This window comes from Lepidochelys kempii, chromosome 17 (assembly GCF_965140285.1).
Source record: "Lepidochelys kempii isolate rLepKem1 chromosome 17, rLepKem1.hap1, whole genome shotgun sequence".
Taxonomy (NCBI): Eukaryota; Metazoa; Chordata; order Testudines; family Cheloniidae; genus Lepidochelys; species Lepidochelys kempii.
The window spans coordinates 20411174-20429962 of record NC_136396.1 but is presented as its reverse complement, the minus strand read 5'-3'; the positions used below and the strand labels follow the sequence as shown (position 1 = coordinate 20429962).

General features: G+C 49.9%; 1 protein-coding gene across 3 annotated transcripts; it reads right to left on the bottom strand.

Annotated features, from left to right (window-relative positions):
• Positions 1 to 279: 279 nt before the first annotated feature.
• On the bottom strand, positions 280 to 11729 carry RAD51D (RAD51 paralog D). Of its 3 annotated transcripts, none has more exons than XM_073315526.2 (11): positions 11659 to 11729; positions 10157 to 10314; positions 8945 to 9006; positions 8420 to 8538; positions 7477 to 7558; positions 6706 to 6840; positions 6028 to 6123; positions 5665 to 5755; positions 4265 to 4335; positions 1885 to 2052; positions 280 to 834 (listed from the first exon to the last, which is right to left on the bottom strand). In XM_073315526.2, exons 2-11 carry the CDS (start codon positions 10236 to 10238, stop codon positions 751 to 753), a joined length of 990 nt encoding a protein of 329 aa, XP_073171627.2. In that variant the 5' UTR covers positions 10239 to 10314; positions 11659 to 11729; the 3' UTR covers positions 280 to 750. The 3 variants fall into 3 exon arrangements, with proteins under 3 accessions (XP_073171627.2, XP_073171629.2, XP_073171628.2); XM_073315528.2 differs by having other exon boundaries at positions 10157 to 10254; XM_073315527.2 differs by having other exon boundaries at positions 11669 to 11719.
• Positions 11730 to 18789: the final 7060 nt, after the last annotated feature.

Here is an 18789-nt window from a genome sequence, read left to right as displayed (position 1 = left end):
GGATCTGGCCCAAGATACTTATACCTTTTTCCAGCAATTCTTTATGCAATATACCAAAATACCAATACTCCCACCGACAATCTGGGTAGCAAAAATGTGACCATAAAAAGCTCTGAGAACTTCTCTTGTGGTTTCTCTTCAGCAGCCTGTGTCCACCCTCATGCTGCGACAGAATAAGCAGAGCGGGACCCAGGCCTGAAAGCTGCTGTAGTGATGACCCTTTAGAGGTAGAACAGGACTAAAACTAGTGGCTGCTACAGTAGATGGAATTCCAGCTCCTGAAGGTCTTGATGGTATTCTTTATTGAGGCCTCCCAGGGACCCTCACCAGAGGGCTGGAGGTTCTGGGATCAGGCAGCTATAAAAAGCCACGTTACCAACAGGTCTGGTGTTTACCCAGCAAAGAATTCAGCAAAATTCCCTTTCACCTCACGACACCCTGAGACAAAGGTTCCCCTGACAATCCACAAAACCCCCAGGAAAGGGCCTGTGGTTTTAACGCACTCCAGAAGAGTGGTACAGCCACACACCGCGCTTGTCCGACTCAAACGCATTCCTCCGAGCTCTCCTTGAAGCCCAAACCTCTCTTGTCCAGGATGAGGGAGTTCCTTAACAGCCCAGTTTCTACAGTCCTTTCTTCTGGGACTCCAAGCATCTCTCCTGGGATGGCTCTGCAGTCTTCACCTTTGCAGCTAATATTACTGCCCACAGTAAAGGCCCTTGTAATCTGCTGTTCACTTTTCACTCTCCATCAGCATCCCGCTCCGGAAGCGGCTGGGCTCTCATCCAATACCCCACAGCTTCCGATGTCCAGCTCCACCTCAATCCCAGTTGGCTGTAAGGGAAGCCAAGAGGAAATTAAGCTCACATTATTGAAGGACTTGTCTATACCGAGGCATCCAGGAAAGTTAATCCGAATTAATTGAAGGTATGAATTTGAACTGGATTAGTGAAACTATTAAATCCCGGTGTGAACACATTCGTTCAGAATTAAGTGGCTTTAAGTCAGTTTATTTTAATTCACTTCCAAAAGTAAATACACACAGGGATTTAATGTGGTTTAACTAATCCATTTCAAATTCACACATTTAGTTAATTCAGATTAACTTTCCTCTATGTCCACATGTAGATAAGCCCTAAGAGTCCATAATTAAGGGCACATCCGTACCTAGTATCAGTGTTACACTGTAAGCTCTTTGGGGACAGGGATCGTCTCTAACTATTTTATTTAGTGTCCAGTACAATATGGCTCTGATTTTGATTTGGGCTTCTGGATACTACTGCAATACAAATACACTTGACAACAATTTGGCTCAGGAAGGGAAACAGAATATAGGGCTAGATCTTCAGGTGGTATAAATCAGCATAGATCCAGTGACTTCAATGGAGTTACATGGGTTTACACCATCTTAGGGCTTGGCCCATAGTATCTAATGGGAAGCTGCAGTGAGAACAATACGATATAGTCACCCATGTTAGTAACTGACCAGGACATCTGAGCCAATGTTCTTCTTGCAAGTAGGTATATGGGATCTTTAATGACCATGCGTAGTCAGGAGTGTTTCGATGGAACAACTGAGTCAGTGTGACCCAAATTAGAAATGGAACAACTGATTTAGTATGTCTGGAATTATAAAATGGGCCATTTAGAAGCAGGGGGGGAAAATACATGCACTTCCACAGTTTATAGCTTGGTTGTATTTTCTTCAAGTCCCCAAAGCCCATCACAGCGTCCTGCCGGTGACTCCTGAATGAAGCCAGAGTTCTTGCATTACTTCCCTAAGGACTCAGTCCTTGCCTGGCATCCTATCTCTGACTTAACTCCAAGCCACCTTCTCCACGGCCATCCTCACCACTCCCAGATGGGCTCTCCGGAAAGTCTCACCTGCCGGGGCGATTTTGTTAAGGAAGCAATGCGACGGGTGCTAGCTTTTCCCCAAGTGCCTTCTCTGCTCTCTAACAGCACCCGGGTGCTGGGCACAAAACTCCAGGAGCGACCTAGGGCTGGTTTCAGGTGACCACTGCTGCCATCTCTCGTCACGTGGTTAGTCACCTGGAATGCAACAAACCAGCTTATCATTTCCAGCCAGTTATCAGCAATAATGGCTACTTCTTGCAATGAAAACTTAGACACTTAGAACGTAAGAACATAAGAACGGCCACACTGGGTCAGACCAAAGGTCCATCAAACCCAGAATCCTCTCCTCTGACAGTGGCCAATGCCAGGTGCCCCAAAGGGAATGAACAGACCGGTTATCATCAAGTGATCCATCCCCTGTCACGCAATCCCAGCTTCTGGCAAACAGAGGCTAGGGACACCACTCCGGCCCATCCTGGCTAATAGATTAGTAGAAGATGGGTCCATCAATGGCTATCTAGCTCCCTTTTGAACCCCATCATAGTTTTGGCCTTCACAACACCCTCTGGCAAGGACTTCCAGAGGCTGACAGTGCGTTGCGTGAAAAAATACTTTCTTGTGTTTGTTTTAAACCTGATACCTATTAATTTCATTTGGGGGCCCCTTGTTCTTGTATTATGAGAAGGAGTAAATATCACTTCCTTATTTACTGTCGCTATACCATTCATGATTTTATAGACCTCAATCATATCCCCCCGGTGGTCACCTCTTTTCCAAGCTGAAAAGTCCCAGTCTTATTAATCTCTCCTCATACAGAAGCTGTTCTATACCCCTCATTTTTGTTGCCCTTTTCTCAACCTTTTCCAATTCCAATATATCTCTTTCAAAATGGGGTGACCACACCTGCGCACAGTATTCAAGGTGTGGAGTACCATGGATTTATAGAGGCAGTATGATATTTTCTGTCTTATTATCTATCCCTTTCTTGATGATGAGGGAGCGAATGGATGCAATCAGCTGCTTCCACTGGTTTTTGTTCCTTTCCTTCCTTTGCTCCTTGTCATGACTGGCCATGCTGCCCGTCCAGTGCTTAATTTGTAATTAAAGAGGTGCCGGGGCTCAAGCAAGTTTTTTTTACTTTAATAACTGATGCGGGAGGCCTAGAGGTGCCAGGGCTATGAACTGCCAAGCCTAGAGGTGCCGGGGCTCACCCCTGGTACAAATTAAGCCCTGTGCCCTTCGAAATATAACATGGTGTGGCTCTCTGTGCCTCTCCAGTGGCTATGCCATGTATACAGGTTTACAAATACGTTACTGCTGCCAAGCTTATCTTTTAGCTCAAGCAGTACTGGACAAGCTTCCCCAAGCAGGCAATTCTCCAGTCCACCACAGTCCAAATCCCTGCCTGGCCACCACTTTATGTTTTAGAAGCATGAACCTCTACTACTTGAGGTAAAGCACCAGGTCTCTTAGCTCAAAAGGATTCAACTCACAAAACACGGTCTAGCCATTAGAGGGAGACAAAAGGCCACAGCGCGCTTGCATGGGTTACACAAACTGCTGCAATAAGATCTGGGCGTTGGCTTAAAACGAATGCTGGCCCCAGACTGGCAATGAAGCAAGGAGAGGCCAACGTATAGCAGACTCCCTCATTCCTCAGGACTGCAGTCCCTCCAGGTGGTGCGTTTAACCTTGAATCTGTGATTGTTCTTCCCCCTCTGCTTCTTTGCTTGCTGCTTTATAGGTGATCAGAGCAACAGCAAAGCTGGATTCTCCCAATACATTTTAATGCCTGCTCCAGTATATTGACTATTCATGATTTTTCTCTGCCAGGACCTCTCCATTCGGCACACTGATCAGGGTCACAGCACTCCTCCGAGGAGTCAAACCCTCAGTGCGAACACCCAGCCCCAGAACCAAAGGAGGACAGAGCACAGGGGCCTTTCTAGTCACCATCCATTTATAAATGCTGTAATGCCCTGTACCTACCCAAAGACAACTGGCTCAAGGGCCACTCTGGTAACTAGCCAGACACCTAGATTTCATAGGAATCTACAACAGTTGTTGCATCAGAGAGCAATGCAAACAGTCCCGTCATCTACCCGTCCTGAACTCCTCCTGGAGTTCAATGAGTAGAACTAGCTTGTTGGCAGAGTTACTAAAAGCCACCGCTTGCTCCGCTCTGTTCTCACCATGCGGTTACATGGTGGTTGTGGAAGTGGAGCTGCAGTTCAGAGAACAGTCCCCGGCCACGGATGCTTGCAGAGTGGCAGGAGTCCCGTTGCCTGCTCCTGTCCAGCTTTGAACAGAGTCACCTCTGTCATAATCCTCTGCCCCCAAATTCTTTTCAACTCCGGATCCCCTGCTTCCAGCCCAGGAAAAGCAAGGCAAAGGCCAACGAACTCACCACCACAGCCACGTTAAGTTCTCTGGCAAGCGTCTTCAGTTCCCTGGCCAGCTGCATCATGAGGGCCAAGCCTGTGGAAGACGATACAATGGTATTTCAGGGCCGGCTTCCATCGGCAGTTTCTTAGAGACCTAGGACCCTCTCCTGAGAGGATGGATCAGGAGCAGTTTCCTCAGTCCTCCGCACTCCCACTCAGGCAGGTGACCCCGATATAATATGGGAACTTAGTGCAGTTGATACGTGCGTATTTGTCAGTCCCTGGATATTTCTCATAACCAGGGAGCAAATCTACCATAGGCAGCAGCAGTTCTATCTTTCCCTCCTCCAGCCCCAACACATACCCCATTAACGGGCACCCCCCATGAGCCAGGGGGGACCAGTGCTAGAATAATATCGCCACCTAGCTCTTCTACGGTGCTTCTCATCCATAGATCTCAAAGTGCTTTACAAAGGAGGTCAGTAGCATTATCCCCATTTTACAGATGGGGAAACTGAGGCACAGAAAAGGGAAGCAACTGATGCAAGGTCATCCCATAAGCCAGTTGGAGAGACGGGAATAAAACTCCTGAGTCCCAGTTGAATGCTATATTCACTAGGCCACGATGCCTTCCCCCACTAGGCCACATGACTGTCCATGACCCATTCAACCCTTTGCCTCTCTGCTGAGACTGCCATGCAGCCCTAATTGTGATGGTGACCAGTGTGCACACTTGTCCTCTAGAAAACAGACTGCAAGTCTCCTGCTTGTTGCAAGCCACCAGACAGTTGCTAGGTGACATTTTCTCCACTGACTTCCAATAACTACAGGCCAGATGGCTCAGAGGACTGGCAATGGAATCCTTCACTCTTAGGCACAATCAAATGCAGCCCAAGTCAGTAGTGACTAGAAGTTACCCTCTGGCCTATGTGAAGTGTTTTACCAGCGGCCGTCCAGTTCCCGTATCAATCACCTGCAGTATCCAGCCCCGCCACCCCCCAGCTTACTAGAAATCAGGGACAAAATCTGTAGAGGTTTTCAGCAGCCCCACAAAATTCTGATGAGTAAGAAATCAGCTAGGTGTTCAAGGTGGGAGGGAGCGAATAAGGGGGGTATCTTTAGGTGGTCTCCAGTAAGTGTACTGTATCTGCTGCACCATTATATAACCCCACACTGCCCTGGAATAAAACACAACAACAAAATTTTCCCCTCCCCATCCCATGGGGGCTCAGGGATCAGATTATACTGGGGATCATCGACAGCACAGAATACCAGCTGGAAATGTTGCAGGTAATTAGCGAGATCCAGAAGAAAAACACTGGAATTGTCTGTCCACACCATGGGCAGCTGCAGTGTTTCCTTGCTGCAGAGATCCAGTTTCGAATCCTCAAACCGTGCTCGCTCCACGGTGCCCCTCACTCACCCTCCGCCTGCCTGCCTCCGAGGAGCGGGCAAATCACAGCTGAGACAGAGTCAACCACCAGCACCTTCACCGGCCCCGAGGAGCTCAGGACCTAGGGAGCAAAGCCCAGAGCAAAGTGTGAGGGCAACACACACAGAGTGGCACCGGTAAAGCTTGTGCCAGCACGGGATGCGTGGTCACCAGCAGCTCTGGGGCAGGATGAATAGATTGGAGTCCTGAAGAAGCCTGGAAATCCTGATGTCAGCAGAACAGTCCGCCCCATCCTGCACACTCGGATTCATGCGAGCAGCCCCCTGGCTTCCCAGGATCAGGCCACCGCTCGGACTGGGTGGATCTTGACACAAATCCCAGCGAGAAACCCACCTGCTGGGACACACTGCACCGCAGCTCCTGTAACACATCCAGCATTTTATAGACGTCGAACACCCGGGCCACCTGAATCCTCTGCAGAGCCTCCACCTGCAGGGAGAGGAGAGCAGAAGCATCACGCAGAGACAGCTCATTCAGACCCGGCCTTTACCCTCTCCATAAACCGCACCAACGTCCAAACCCAAAACAAAACCTTTCAAAGTCCGGGTGGCTACAATACGTTAGAAGCTGGTGCCCAGCATTCTCAGCCAGCACATCTACAAGCATCTTTAATCCAAGGGTCCTCATCCCTGCCCACTGCCCCCGTGTAGCAGTGCCATTATCCCCATTTTACAGGTGGAAAAACTGAGGCACAGAATGATTAAGGCCAGCGTTTGGCAGCTTAAATCTATAACAAGGGACCTGAATAGGTGGCCTGATTCTCAAGAGGTGCTGGGCACCCAGAGCTTCCACTGAGCCAGGAAAAGAAGATTTGGGGCTCATAGAGGGAGCCAGGAGAAGCCCAAGAAGACAAAAGGCTGGAGCATGGAACTGCCTGAAAGTCTATAAGAGGGAAAATTGGATTTCTGGGTTCTGGGGCACGCCGCTGTCAGCAACACCAGCCGAGGAGTCACTAGCTCTGTGGCTCTCCAACTGCTCCCAGCACCAAGTCAGTGATGCAGCCACACTGACCTGCTCCTCCTCATCCCCCGTCCTGGTCTGAGCCAGCTGGAGCAGGCGAGAGGCCGTGAACCCGCCCGTGGAGTCGACGTAGAGGACATTCTGCTTGAGGTCATGGGACGAGCTCACGGCTATGCTGAGGCACACCTAGGAGGGAGAGCGCGTGGATGGATCTCACCCCATTCCAGCCATCCTTCCTAGCGGAGGGGCTTGTTTTCATACTGAACCCCAGCACATTGCACCTGAGCCAAGCTAAGGAGCGGGCTCGCTGTCTGCAAACCACTATGACGCAGCGACCGGACAGCGGAGCCCCCAGGGCCCTTCACCTCTGCTGGTCGGGAGATTGACGCAGGCCTCCCCAAACAGATCCAGGCCTTTGACTCCATCCAGGCTACTGCCATGTGCTCTAGGTAAAGCCTGGTTCACAGCCCTAAGTTTCAGACATGGTGCAAGATGAGTCAGTTTAACGCGTCTCTTTCTTTGGGCTAGTAGCTGAAGAAGATCAGTGGCCACAGGGGGTAGGATGAGTCTGGATTCTCGCCATATGTCCGGCAACAGCTGTTTATTGGTCAATTGTTGTAAATATCCCCCAGTTAGCACCAGTGAGCACAGTATCAACCATCAAACAATGAAAGGTGGAATAACGAATGAGGCCCGAGCTCCCTCTTCCCTGTGGATGCCGAATATGCCACAGGTGACAGGGTGTAGGGAGCTGCCACCTTAAATAACTGGGGCAGGGGGAGGCATTATAACATCTGCTCTGTTAGGCACAGAACGGCCCACCTGTGTCTTGCCACTGCCAGGTGCTCCTGTGAGCTCGGTCACTTCCCCAGTGTACAGGCCAGAGTCCAGCAGCTTGTCCAAGCTAAAGGAGAAACACACCACAACAACGAGAATCAACTATACTGAGCTAATGAAGGCTGGAAATGAGAAACCTCTGGGTATCTGTGTCTCAGATGTACTCAGCCAGCACATTCACATCCCCACAGACTCTCCCCCGACCTTCCCCTCGCTCCCCTTTCCGCTTCTGGCGAGGGAGGGCAAACGACAGCAGGGCAGGGGTAGGAACAGAGTCTGAACAGGGAATGGGGAAGCTCTGGAGCATGAAGGCAACAGGTGGGCTTCTCTGAGGGGTCGCACTCGATTATTACAAGCAGAAGGGAAGGAGAAAGGCGGAGTGGTTGATACCCAGTATCGAACGGTTAATTTCTATGCCTGGTCCTCACGCTCAGGGCCATCACAACTCAATGCTGTTCCGGCAGCAGTAACCATCCTTAATGGCTCAAATCGCCACCTGGGCAAATGCTGATAACGTTCTGCAACCGAATGGGATAAAACTCTCCGGCACCGATGCAGCAGCTGTGCAAGTGCATGGGGAGATTAATACATTTGGCAGGGGGGTCAGAGCAAGGTTCAATTGCAGGAGTGTAGGCTGGTGGCTTGAAATAGGTGCCCGGTGCTAACATGCTAACGCTGTGGACCAGCAAAGCTGAATCTCTCTCCTCTCAAGAGGCAGCCCGGCTGATTCCAGGTGCACAAGGTCCCCAGCTCAGCCCCTGCTGGGAGGGAATCCCTGACAGATACCGCGTCAGCTCAGATCTCAGCCAAGCGGCTCGAGCTGTCTCCAGGTTGAAGCTTAAAATCCAACCTGGCTTCTGGCTGGGGAAGGGACGAACTCTTCAGCTTTAACCCTTGCCCCACTCCCCTTCACGTGCGACGTCCTCACCTCTCACTCCCTGTGGACAGGATGGCTGTGGAGCTCTTGAGTTCCTCGTAGAGATCCGCCCCGTTGACAGGAAAAGCTGAAAACTGTGCCAGCAACACACGTCTCACGGCGACCAGGGCCTGTGGGGACAGACGGCCATCCCCAAATGGGACACTGAAGAATTCGGAGAGAGCTTTGTGGCACAGACTGTCCTTGTTCTGGTTTGTACAGTACCTAGTATAATGGGTTGTGGTCCATGACTGGGGCTGCTAGGGGACTACCTCAGTACAAAGAATGACGACTTCCCCAGAGAAGGAGCTTTTGCAGATAGACGGAAGGCCCTAAGGAACATCGGGTCAGATCTACAGCTCCCAGCAGACAGACTGACTGGAGTGGGTGATGCACTGTTAGCCCACTCATGCATTAGGGTGAGGTCTCTGCAGACAGACGACCCACATCAAAGCATTTGATTAAACATGGCTCTCTCCGGCAGGCTACAGCTTTAGCTCCCAGATTAAAGATCAACACCAAGGAATCTCTTCTCACCTTGTAGGACAGGGAGCACTTCCGGGCAACTTCCTCCAGGTCCGAGGAGACAAGATCCACCACTGCAAGTAACGTTCAGAGATAAGCAGCTGGAGGCCAAAATGTAACAGCCCTGAAATGCCAGGGAACTCCTTAGACACAACACAGCGGGAGGCTATTCTGCCATGTCCTCCCTGGGCCAGAAGACATAACATGCAGCTGTACACACCTACACACAGACACCGAGCTGCGTTAACTGAGCTCAGCCCAAGGGCTAGCAGGACTCCCTGAGCAGCGATGAATCAAAGGAGCACTCACTGAACATGTCACAGGGCTCATCTGAGACACGTTCACTCCTGGGCTTGCAAAGGAACACAGGGTAAAAAGCGAACGGCCTTTGGGGCCGAGCAAACCCACTGCACCGTCGGCGTTAGCTGCTCAGGAGATGCGCGGGGCTGCAACGGCAGGGAGCGCAACCCGGCAGGATCCAAATGCGTTGGCAGAGTGGCGTGGGAATAGCAGACAGCGCCTAAGTGCAGCATGACAGCGCCCCCGCAGAGCCTGGAGAGGCCCAGCAGACAACGCGTGACATCCAATCTACAAGGTGTGCCAAGTGCCAAAACGCTGCGGTGCTGGACACGACACCAAAGCCTGGGGGGGCGTGTCCCCGGGAACAGGATGCGTGACTGCGGCACGCGCAGACACCCCTGAGCTCGCGAGCTCAGAGAACTGTGGCAAGGAAGCCACGGCACACTGTACGCACCCGCTTGGGACCCCGCGTACGTTCTCGCGTGGCCGCTGCCATAGCGTTACTGCTATTGTTATTCGAGCCGGCTAGGTCACGGCTATGCTGCCTTCACAGCGCGGACTGCAGCGCAGACATAGCCTCCGCTACAGAGAGGAGACAGACACAGCTCCGTGGCGTCTGGCTGCCTTAACGGGCTGGGGCTTCAGTCACATGCCCCCCGTCACTGCTGAGGAAGGCATGAGCCCCATCTCCCTCCCTACTCTGCTCCAGCGAGAGAACAGAGTCCAGCAGGAGGATCTGGGAATGCTCCTTGAGCGCAATACTGAGCTCCCAGCCAGTCCCACCCGTTGGTGCGGGAACACAGCCCCACAACACAGGCCAGCGGGCAAAAGAGCTCTGTGCCCTCCTCTGACTACTCCCTGGGGTTCGCCCAGAAGTCCAGGTGGGGGAGACCCTACTGTTGAGCCCCCGGGCTGCCCCGTTACCTGTTGCAATGTTGTTGGCTTTCAGAAGCTGGATCATCTCTGCCGTGAGGCCGGGGCAGAGGCCTGCTCGGAGTATCACCATGTCCCTGTGACAGCCCCTAAAGGGAAGGGGACAGGATCGACATGTGGGGAGGCCGAGCGCCACGCAGTCCTGCACCCTGCGCAAGAGAAGAGGGCTGGTCTGTTATTCCGGAGACACGGAAACGCCATTGCCCTCCACTCTCCGTACCACCCCCTGCATCTTGGTTGCAGCGGCCCAGCTCAACGAACAAAGCCACGGCCAAGTCCCGCGGCCAGCACTGCGAGCGATGACCATTGCAGGGCTCGCCATGCTGCACTGCACACCAGGGGCCATCTCTGGGGATCTGGGATGGACGGAATCTGTGTAGCCTGCCTCTAGATCACAGCAGGGCCTGGATCCTCAGGTCACTCACAGGTTCATGCATAATTATTATTTATTGCACGTCTCGTGCCAGCACCTAGAGGCTGTCATGAGGGATCTATTGGGCTAGGCACTGGACGCACACAATGAAAAGCCAGTCCCTGCTCCATCTTTCCAAGAGAGGTCTCCAAGCCCTTTGCGCTGGACCCAGCATCTTTGCTTGAACACAGCGGTGGCCGGGAGTTTGGCAGGGTAGAAATCAGAAAGCCTGCGCCCGGCTCTGCCATTGCTAGCGAGGAACACGCACGCACAACACCTCCCAGCTGTTTGCCAGGCGATGGCCAGACCCTTGTGACTGCAGGGGGACCTCAGGCCTGGCTGCAGGGAAACAACCAGCCCTAGGGAACCTTACTCCTAGTGTGTAGGACTGCAGGGAAACCAGCATGCCATGAGCAGGGCTCCTAGGCACTACAGTCATACAAATAATAAAGAATCCCAGAAGAGCCTGGTGCACCGAGAGCCCTTGCAGGAGCACCCAGCCGAACACGATTCTGAACACGGCATCACCCCATTCCTGTTCCAGCCACTCCCCCGACACGCACGGCTCTCACCATTGGCACCTCTGTCTCCAGTGCGGACCTGGAGTGAGCGGCTGCGTTACGGGGCTCTGGCAGGGCTAGCCAACCCGGCACCCCCCACCCCAAGGGCGGATCAGCCCCACAGCGAAAGGGGACGGGAACCAGCTCAGCCCCGCAACAGCTGCGGAGCGACCATCCGCCCGCAAGCTCAGCCCCAAGCGCAGAGGGGCCAGAGGTCCCGCTTTGAGTGGGCCGCTCCCGATATTCGGGGCTTTGTCTTATATAGGCACCTATTGCCCCTCCCCCAAGCCCTGTCCCAATCTGTCCCACTTGCTATCGGAGCATGCCCGGGCACCAGCGCTTAATCTGTGCCAGGGCTGAGCCCTGGCACCTCTGGGCTCGCTGCATCAGTTATGAAGGTAAAAGCCTTGCTTGCCCCCCCCCCCCCCCCGGCACCTCCTGCATGACAAATGAAGCCCTGCGGAGAACAGACCCCCTCTGACCCGCCACTGGTGAACCACAGGGAGACACCGCTTGCTCACCTACACGCACCATGCCCCACACAGCTCAGCTCCCCAAGGCTGACTCTGCCTCCACTTCCTGCTCCTCTGCCGGGTTCAGAGAGCAAACAGCAAGGCAAGGCTCAGCCCTCACTGCCTATCTCCACCTGCTGGCTGCCTGGGGAGAGCAGCAGGAGGAAGGAAGTTCCAGCAGAAGCAGGAAAACACTACCCACGTGTGCTTTCCCGAACCAGGGCCACAAGTTTGAAATCATTGTAGAACAACAAATGTTTTGCACTTCTGTAGCCCCTTCCTTCCCAGGAGCTCAAAGCAATCATATTGGAATCACTAGAGCGACTGGTAACCCCTAAAGTGACAATGCCCCCCACTACAGTCAGATCCACACAGGGGGACCCCTGGGACCTAACGGTAGGATCCAGGCCTATAATAACTGGAAGAAGTTAGCAACAGATTCCTCCCCTTTCTCTTTTGTCAGCTGTTTACTTTGGCAGTGCTTCATACAATCCTTTTCATTGCTCCTCTGTATAGTCAGTTGGGCCCCACGCCTGCAAGGAGCTTCTGTGCAGTTGGGCCCCACACCTGCAAGGAGCTTCTGTGCACACAGGCGGGTCAGACACCTTACTTCGCCCCCATCCTGCATGTGTTTAACTTCATTCATTTGGGCAGCCCCCTCAGGTGCAATGAGGCTATGCTCGGGTATATCACTCAGCACATGCGTGAGCGGGACTTTGTTTAGCCCAGATCCTCAGAGGTATTTAGGCACCTAACTCCAATTGAAATCTAGATCCATAAGGCCCACTGATTTCAACAGAAGTTGGAAGCCTAAATACCTTTGAAAGGCTGGGTCTTTCTTCCTTGCTGAAATACCCCTCACGGAGAAAGCAGAAAGAAAAACTTTTCTACACTGTTTTTAATAGCATTTTGTAAAGAATTAAAGAGACACCAGGGCCCCTGTTAGAAACAAACACCAGTTAACAATAATACCACTGAGCATGCATACAACACCTAGGTATCTTCAGATCATAGTACACTAACCAGCTTGCTGTAGAAATCCCTTGTCAATAATCCAAAACTGCTCTGAATCTGATATGTAACTTAAAACGACCACAATTTTTCTATGGCTCAGTAAGACAACTGCAGAAGAGGGATGGAGGAGAAGGGAAATCCAAACGTACTCCCAGGTGGGATTCACTTCTAATCAGCTGTTTTATAGAAGGATGTGTCCTGCTTGCCGGCCAGAATTAGCACAGGTGATTGCAATTAAGTGCCTCCCTGGATCTATAAGTAGTGGGAAGGCGCAGGGAGGGGTAGGGGCATTTGCAGATTGATTGCTAAAGTAGTAGATATTGCTAGTGTTTGGTGAAGGGCTGGTTGGGGAAGAGTGTTGGTGCTGAGAGAAGGGAAGTTTTGAAAAGAAGGAGCAGTAAATGTTAATGAAGTAGAGTAAACTAATATTGAGATTAGTTAGAAACTAGAGCCAGGTATAGAACTGAAGAGCAAGGCATACTAGATTACTGGTTTTTCGGAATGAATGTCCCTAAACTCCATCTCTCTTTCTGACCTAATCCCTGCTGAATGTTAGGAGCAAAAATTCATTCTTATAGTGGCTTGTATCAAGTGAGCAAGGATTGCAAGTTGGTGCTCTCTTTTCTCTTGCATAAACTGCTAATTAGGAGAGGTTCATGAAATGCAACTCTTTATTTTTGTGAGGGTCTCTAGGAAACAGTAGCTAGTATCTGCATACTAAGGCAGCAGAAATGAAACCTCTTAAAATATTCACTGTAAGGGAGCAGGCAACTTGAATGTGATAAGAAAATCTGTTACTTTCACTGACATGGCTCCTTCAGAGGAGGACTTGTAGCTTTAAACAAGTCTGTGGTCTTGTTAGTGTTCATGTTAAAATTACTCCAGCAGCTTCAGGTAGCAAATCTAAAACTCTGGGTCTGCAGAGTTTTAGCTCTGAGCACTGCAACCAAATAGCTACCTGAAAGCAAAGTAGCTAAAGTCCTTGATAAGGATCCTGAGGTAGAAGTAACCAAAATGCTCTTCAGGGGTATATTGAAGCAATGTTTGATTTCTGGGCTCAGTTAATTGTTCTCTACAAACGTGCAGTGATCATTAGCTAATACTGCAAGTTCTCTGGAGGCTTTAAATACTATCCTAGCTTAAGAATGGGGAAAGCTTGCTGTTGAAAGACTTCTGTGCAAATTCTTGATCTAATAGTCCCACCCTTGAGTCCACTAGGGCTAGAGTGTATAATCCACAAAGCAAGGAAGGGATACTTTTCCTGTGCCAAACTCGCTCTGACATGCTAACCTGCTACTGATTCTCTGAAAAGCAGGCAGGCTTCTGTGATATAGGAAGAGAAAATGAAACCAGTGTCAATTTCAGACCTGTTTAATGGCTGTCTTAACTACACTCTGAGTTGGCTTCTGAATTAACCTCCCTTTCTAGTTCCATGGGCACAAGTAGCCTTTTTAAAGAACTGACCGCTTTCTTGGAAAGTGATTCCTAACCTGTGGAATGAACTGCCACAGGATCCAAGGTCTATCACAAATTTTTCCACCCTAAGGCCAAGGAGTTTTTGACCTGACTTTCTCTACCAATACCAAATACAGCACTGTGTATACTCTTAAAAAAACAACAACAACGCATTCCCCTGCACACACTTCTCCCCTGAGGGGAAGGAGAGCAAACACATGAGATGCTAGTCACTCTGCTTAATGCATGACTGGAAGATGCTCAGATACTATGGTAATGTGCTTGGTATAAAATCCTACATAGACTATAACAAAGCAGGGTTCATTTCCTTAGTGCTGTTTTGGAAATGGCTGGTGGTTAGCTCTGCTACTCAGTTGAATGTTTTGGCTGTACAGTAAGAAGTCAACTCTGAGATTCTGTGATGCGCTCAGTGGGCTAGTAAGATATCTTGCTAAAAGCTTCTCTCCCCAGATCCTGCTTATGACACACAGCCCTATTCAAACTTCTTCAAAGGTACTCAGGCCTGGGAATACTGCAGAACTGTGCTGAAAACTATGTAGCTAGGAATAAGCATAGTCCCCTTTAGCTTTCTCCTTCAGGCAGTCTTTGTCTTGTCACGAGGACTTGAGACATTTACTGGAATCCCAACTCCCTACAGAGCACGCTGACAAACAGCAGGCTGTTCCTTTGGAAACTCTCTGTCGGATCCTCTGAACTGGTAGCCTTGAGCCTACCTCTTAAGTCTACCACTTCTTCCCCCCCCCCCCGCCCCCCATCCACAAGGCTTGTTATCCTGTCAAAGAAGGCTATCAGTTTGGTTTGACAGGATTTGTTCTTGACAAATCCATGCTGACTGTTACTTATCACCTTATAGGTGTTTGCAAACTGCTCCATTATCTTTCCAGGTACAGAAGTTAAGCTGAGTGGTCTCTAATTCCCTGGGTTGTCCTTATTTCCCTTTTTATAGACACTAACTTCCCCTTATCCAGTCGTCTGGAATCTCTCCTGTCTTCAATGACTTATTTCAAAAATAATCACTAATGGCTCGGATATCTCCCCAGTCAGTTCTTTGAGTATTCTAGGATGCATTTCATCAGGTCCTGATGACCTGAAGACATCTAATTTGTCTAAGTAATTTTTAACTTCTTTCCCTATTTTAGCCTCTTCTGATCCTACCTCATTTTCACTAGTAGTCCATTATGTTAGACATCCAATCACCACCAACCTTCTTGGTGAAAACTGAAACAAAAGTCATTAAGCACCTCTGCCACTTCCACATTTTGCATTATTGTTTTTTCCCCCTTCATTGAGGAACGGTCCTACCCTGTCTTTGGTCTTCCGCTTGCTTCTAATGTATTTGTAGAATGCTTTCTTGTTACCATTTATGTCTCCTGCTAGTTTGGTCTCATTTTGTGCCTTGGCCTTTCTAGTTTTGTCCCTACATACTTGTGTTTGTTTACATTCATCCTTTGTAATTTGACCTAGTTTCCACTTTTTGTAGGATTTTTTTTAAGGTAATTAAAGATCTCCCGGTTAAGCCAGGGTGGTCTCTTGCCATACTTCCAATCTTTCCTATGCAGTGGAATAGTTTCCTCTTGTGCCCTTAATGTCTCTTTGAAAAACTGCCAAATGTCTTCAATTGTTTTTCCCCTTAGACTTGCTTCCCATGGGATCTTACCTACCAACTCCCTGAGTTTGCTGAAGTCTGCCTTCTTGAAATCCATTGTCTTGTGTGGTTTTCCCTCCTACCATTCCTTAGGATCATGAACTCTACCATTTCACAATCACTTTCACCCAAGCTGCCTTCCACTTTCAAATTCTCAACCAGTTCCTCCCTGTTTGTCAAAATCAAATCTAGAACAGCTTCTCCCATAGTAGCTTTCTCCACCTTCTGAAATAAAAAATTGTCTTCAATACGTTACAAAAACTTGCTGGATAATCTGTGCACTGCTGAGTTGTTTTCCCAACAGATGTCTAAGTAGTTGAAGTCCCCCATCACCACCAAGTCCTGTGCTTTGGATGATTTTGTTTTAAAAAAAAGCCCCATGCACCTCTTCTTCCCGGGTCGGTCTGTAGTAGACCCCTACCGTGACATCACCCTTGTTGTTTACCCCTTTTACATCCTTTGCCAGACTTCCAGCCTCCTTTGCCAGGTGACACCCTACCACCCCGAGTCAGCGTCAGCCCTGCCCATCAGGTGATCTGTTGCTTGGTCACCACCCCTCTGGGGGCAGACTTGAAATCTAGTTTCCCCTGGCAATAGCCAGCTCTTAGTCCACAGGTACTTCCATTTGAACTGATCATTAGGGTTTAACAGCCCTCCATTGTTAGCTCTCCGCTAGGTGCAAGAGTTTCTCCTGGCACCACTTGGGCGTGGAGGGTACAGAGCTAAGGTGAAGGCACAGGATGATCTTTTAAACAAACTAGTGCTTAGAAAATAATAATTTGTATGTGTGTAAACCACACTGCAGAGTCCAGGTAGGTCTGTTATACCAATAAAATAAAAACCAGCAGATTCTTATTAAAGAGGAAAAGGCAAAATACCACATTTATTTTGAATACAGAAAGAATCATAGTAAGCAGTTATAGCTATAACATTCCATTCAATCTCATTTATTCACACATTCATTCATACACACACAGAAGTTCTGCAAGGTTGTTATAGTTATCAGCCTTAGAGTTGCTTATGCCAAGCCACTGGCCAGGTGGCCTGGACATGAGGAGGGAGCAGGGCCTTGTCAGATGCTCATCTGATGCTCCTGGAAGTTGGTTTGCAGAATCAGACCCCAAAGTTCTCACATTCTAGAGTCCATTTTTATAGGAATTTCTTCCTATGCCAGTCTATGGGAATTGCTTCATTACGCTGTTGCTGAATCAATCAGCAGATGGCACTTTCCTGAGGGCTCCGTGCTGCTACATGTTATCTTGTTCTTTGGTTCTCCCATTCTTGAGGCTGTTGGGTGGATTCCAGTCTGCCCTCTGGGGGTCCTCTGGTTATTTCCACTTGTCGCCTTCTTCAGCAGATGGACACTGGATTCTTAGGCTGGCACCTCCCTGATCATTGTTATTATCTACACCAAGCATCCATCCACATCCATCCTCTATCTCTATTTTAATCACAATTGTTAATACAACAAAAGGGTGGGGAGTCTGAGTGCTATTTCTGTTGTTACAGAGTATTGCTTTTGAGTCTCTGTGTGAATTGCTTTGAGAACAGACTCTGTCTTAGAACTGTACTAACGCAATTAGCAGCTTGCAAGTTTCACACAGAGGGAGAGAAACAGCACCAAAAACCAAGAGACCTGTTAATTAGTAATACCCTGGAATTCAAACTCTGGGGAATCAAACTCCTTTGTGATTTTAATACAGAACTTCTTTAATATGATCCAACAGGTCCCCCAAACCACCATGAGCCATTTCTCACTCACTTGGAAACTGATTTGTGTAAATCTGATGTAGGGCAGGTTATTCCATGGCTGTCCACTTGGGGGTTCTTGCACCTTCCTCTGAAGCATCAGGTATGTGCCAGCGTTCCAGCCAGGATACTGGACTGGATGGACCCACTGGTCTCATCTGCTCAGGCAGTTCTTCATTCTTCAGACCCAGAACTGCCAAGGTGCTTCAGAGCAAAGAATCCTTCTCTTTACCTCCCCGCCACATCTCCACAAACGTGCCACCGGCTCTTCAGGCTCCAGAACTTGCTGTCCCCTTTGTCAGAAACTGCCTGTTTCAAGGGCAGGACGATCCCATCTCCCTCCCTAAATCTATATTCCTTGAGTAGAGACATGACACTCCGTCTAGGAGACTCAGGACCACCAATTACCCTGTCTCAGTGACAACACTCTTCCACCCCTCCCCCCACACACACCTGCTCTCTCGAGTTGATGGGGATTCACTCTGCTCCTGAGTGGTCCATCCTGCTACCCAGGGTACCTCTACCATGGTGCTGGGGAGAGGGAAGATCTACAATTGCCACTGGAAGTTGTTTGGGTTTTGTGTTTCCCTCCCCGCCCCCACCTCCAGGGGCAAATCTAAAATGAGCAGAGCAGCATTAAACTAGGCAAGCCTGGCATCAGGGCAAAATGCCATCAGTAAGGGGAGGGTTGGCATGAGAGGGTTAAACTACCCTCTGGCAACTTCCCCTAGCTGTGCAGAGTTCTTTTCCTCCTACTTCATTTACAATGACAGTGCCTTGATGTTGGTCACTCCAGTCCATTTCAAGTATTACTAAACACTAGAATCTCCCTGGTAGATCTAGTCCTGGCCCCCCAGATTGCCCCACGCCCACCCCCTTCCTAGGGCCAGCGGGACTTGAGGGATCTTTCCAGACCTCCACCATGAGGGCAGGAAAATGAGCCAGTCTTGGACAATAGGCACCTGCATGCCCCAATGCCCTCCCATGGCTCTAGGGCACATGGGCTCACCTCTAGAGGCACCCACAGCATGCAGGTGCTTTTAAAGCCATCTGGGCTTCCCAAACTGCTATAGAGGAGAGAGCAGAGCAGATCAGGCAATGGGTGAGACAGTCTGGGTCTGGCACAGCAACCTCTGAGCCTGGCCCGGAAATCTTCTCTCTGCACCACATTCTGGCTTGTTTCTCCCTACTATTGGAGGAGACAGACCTGGGGCCCAGTGGAAACTTCTGGCCTATGTCCCCAGCTCCAAACTAAT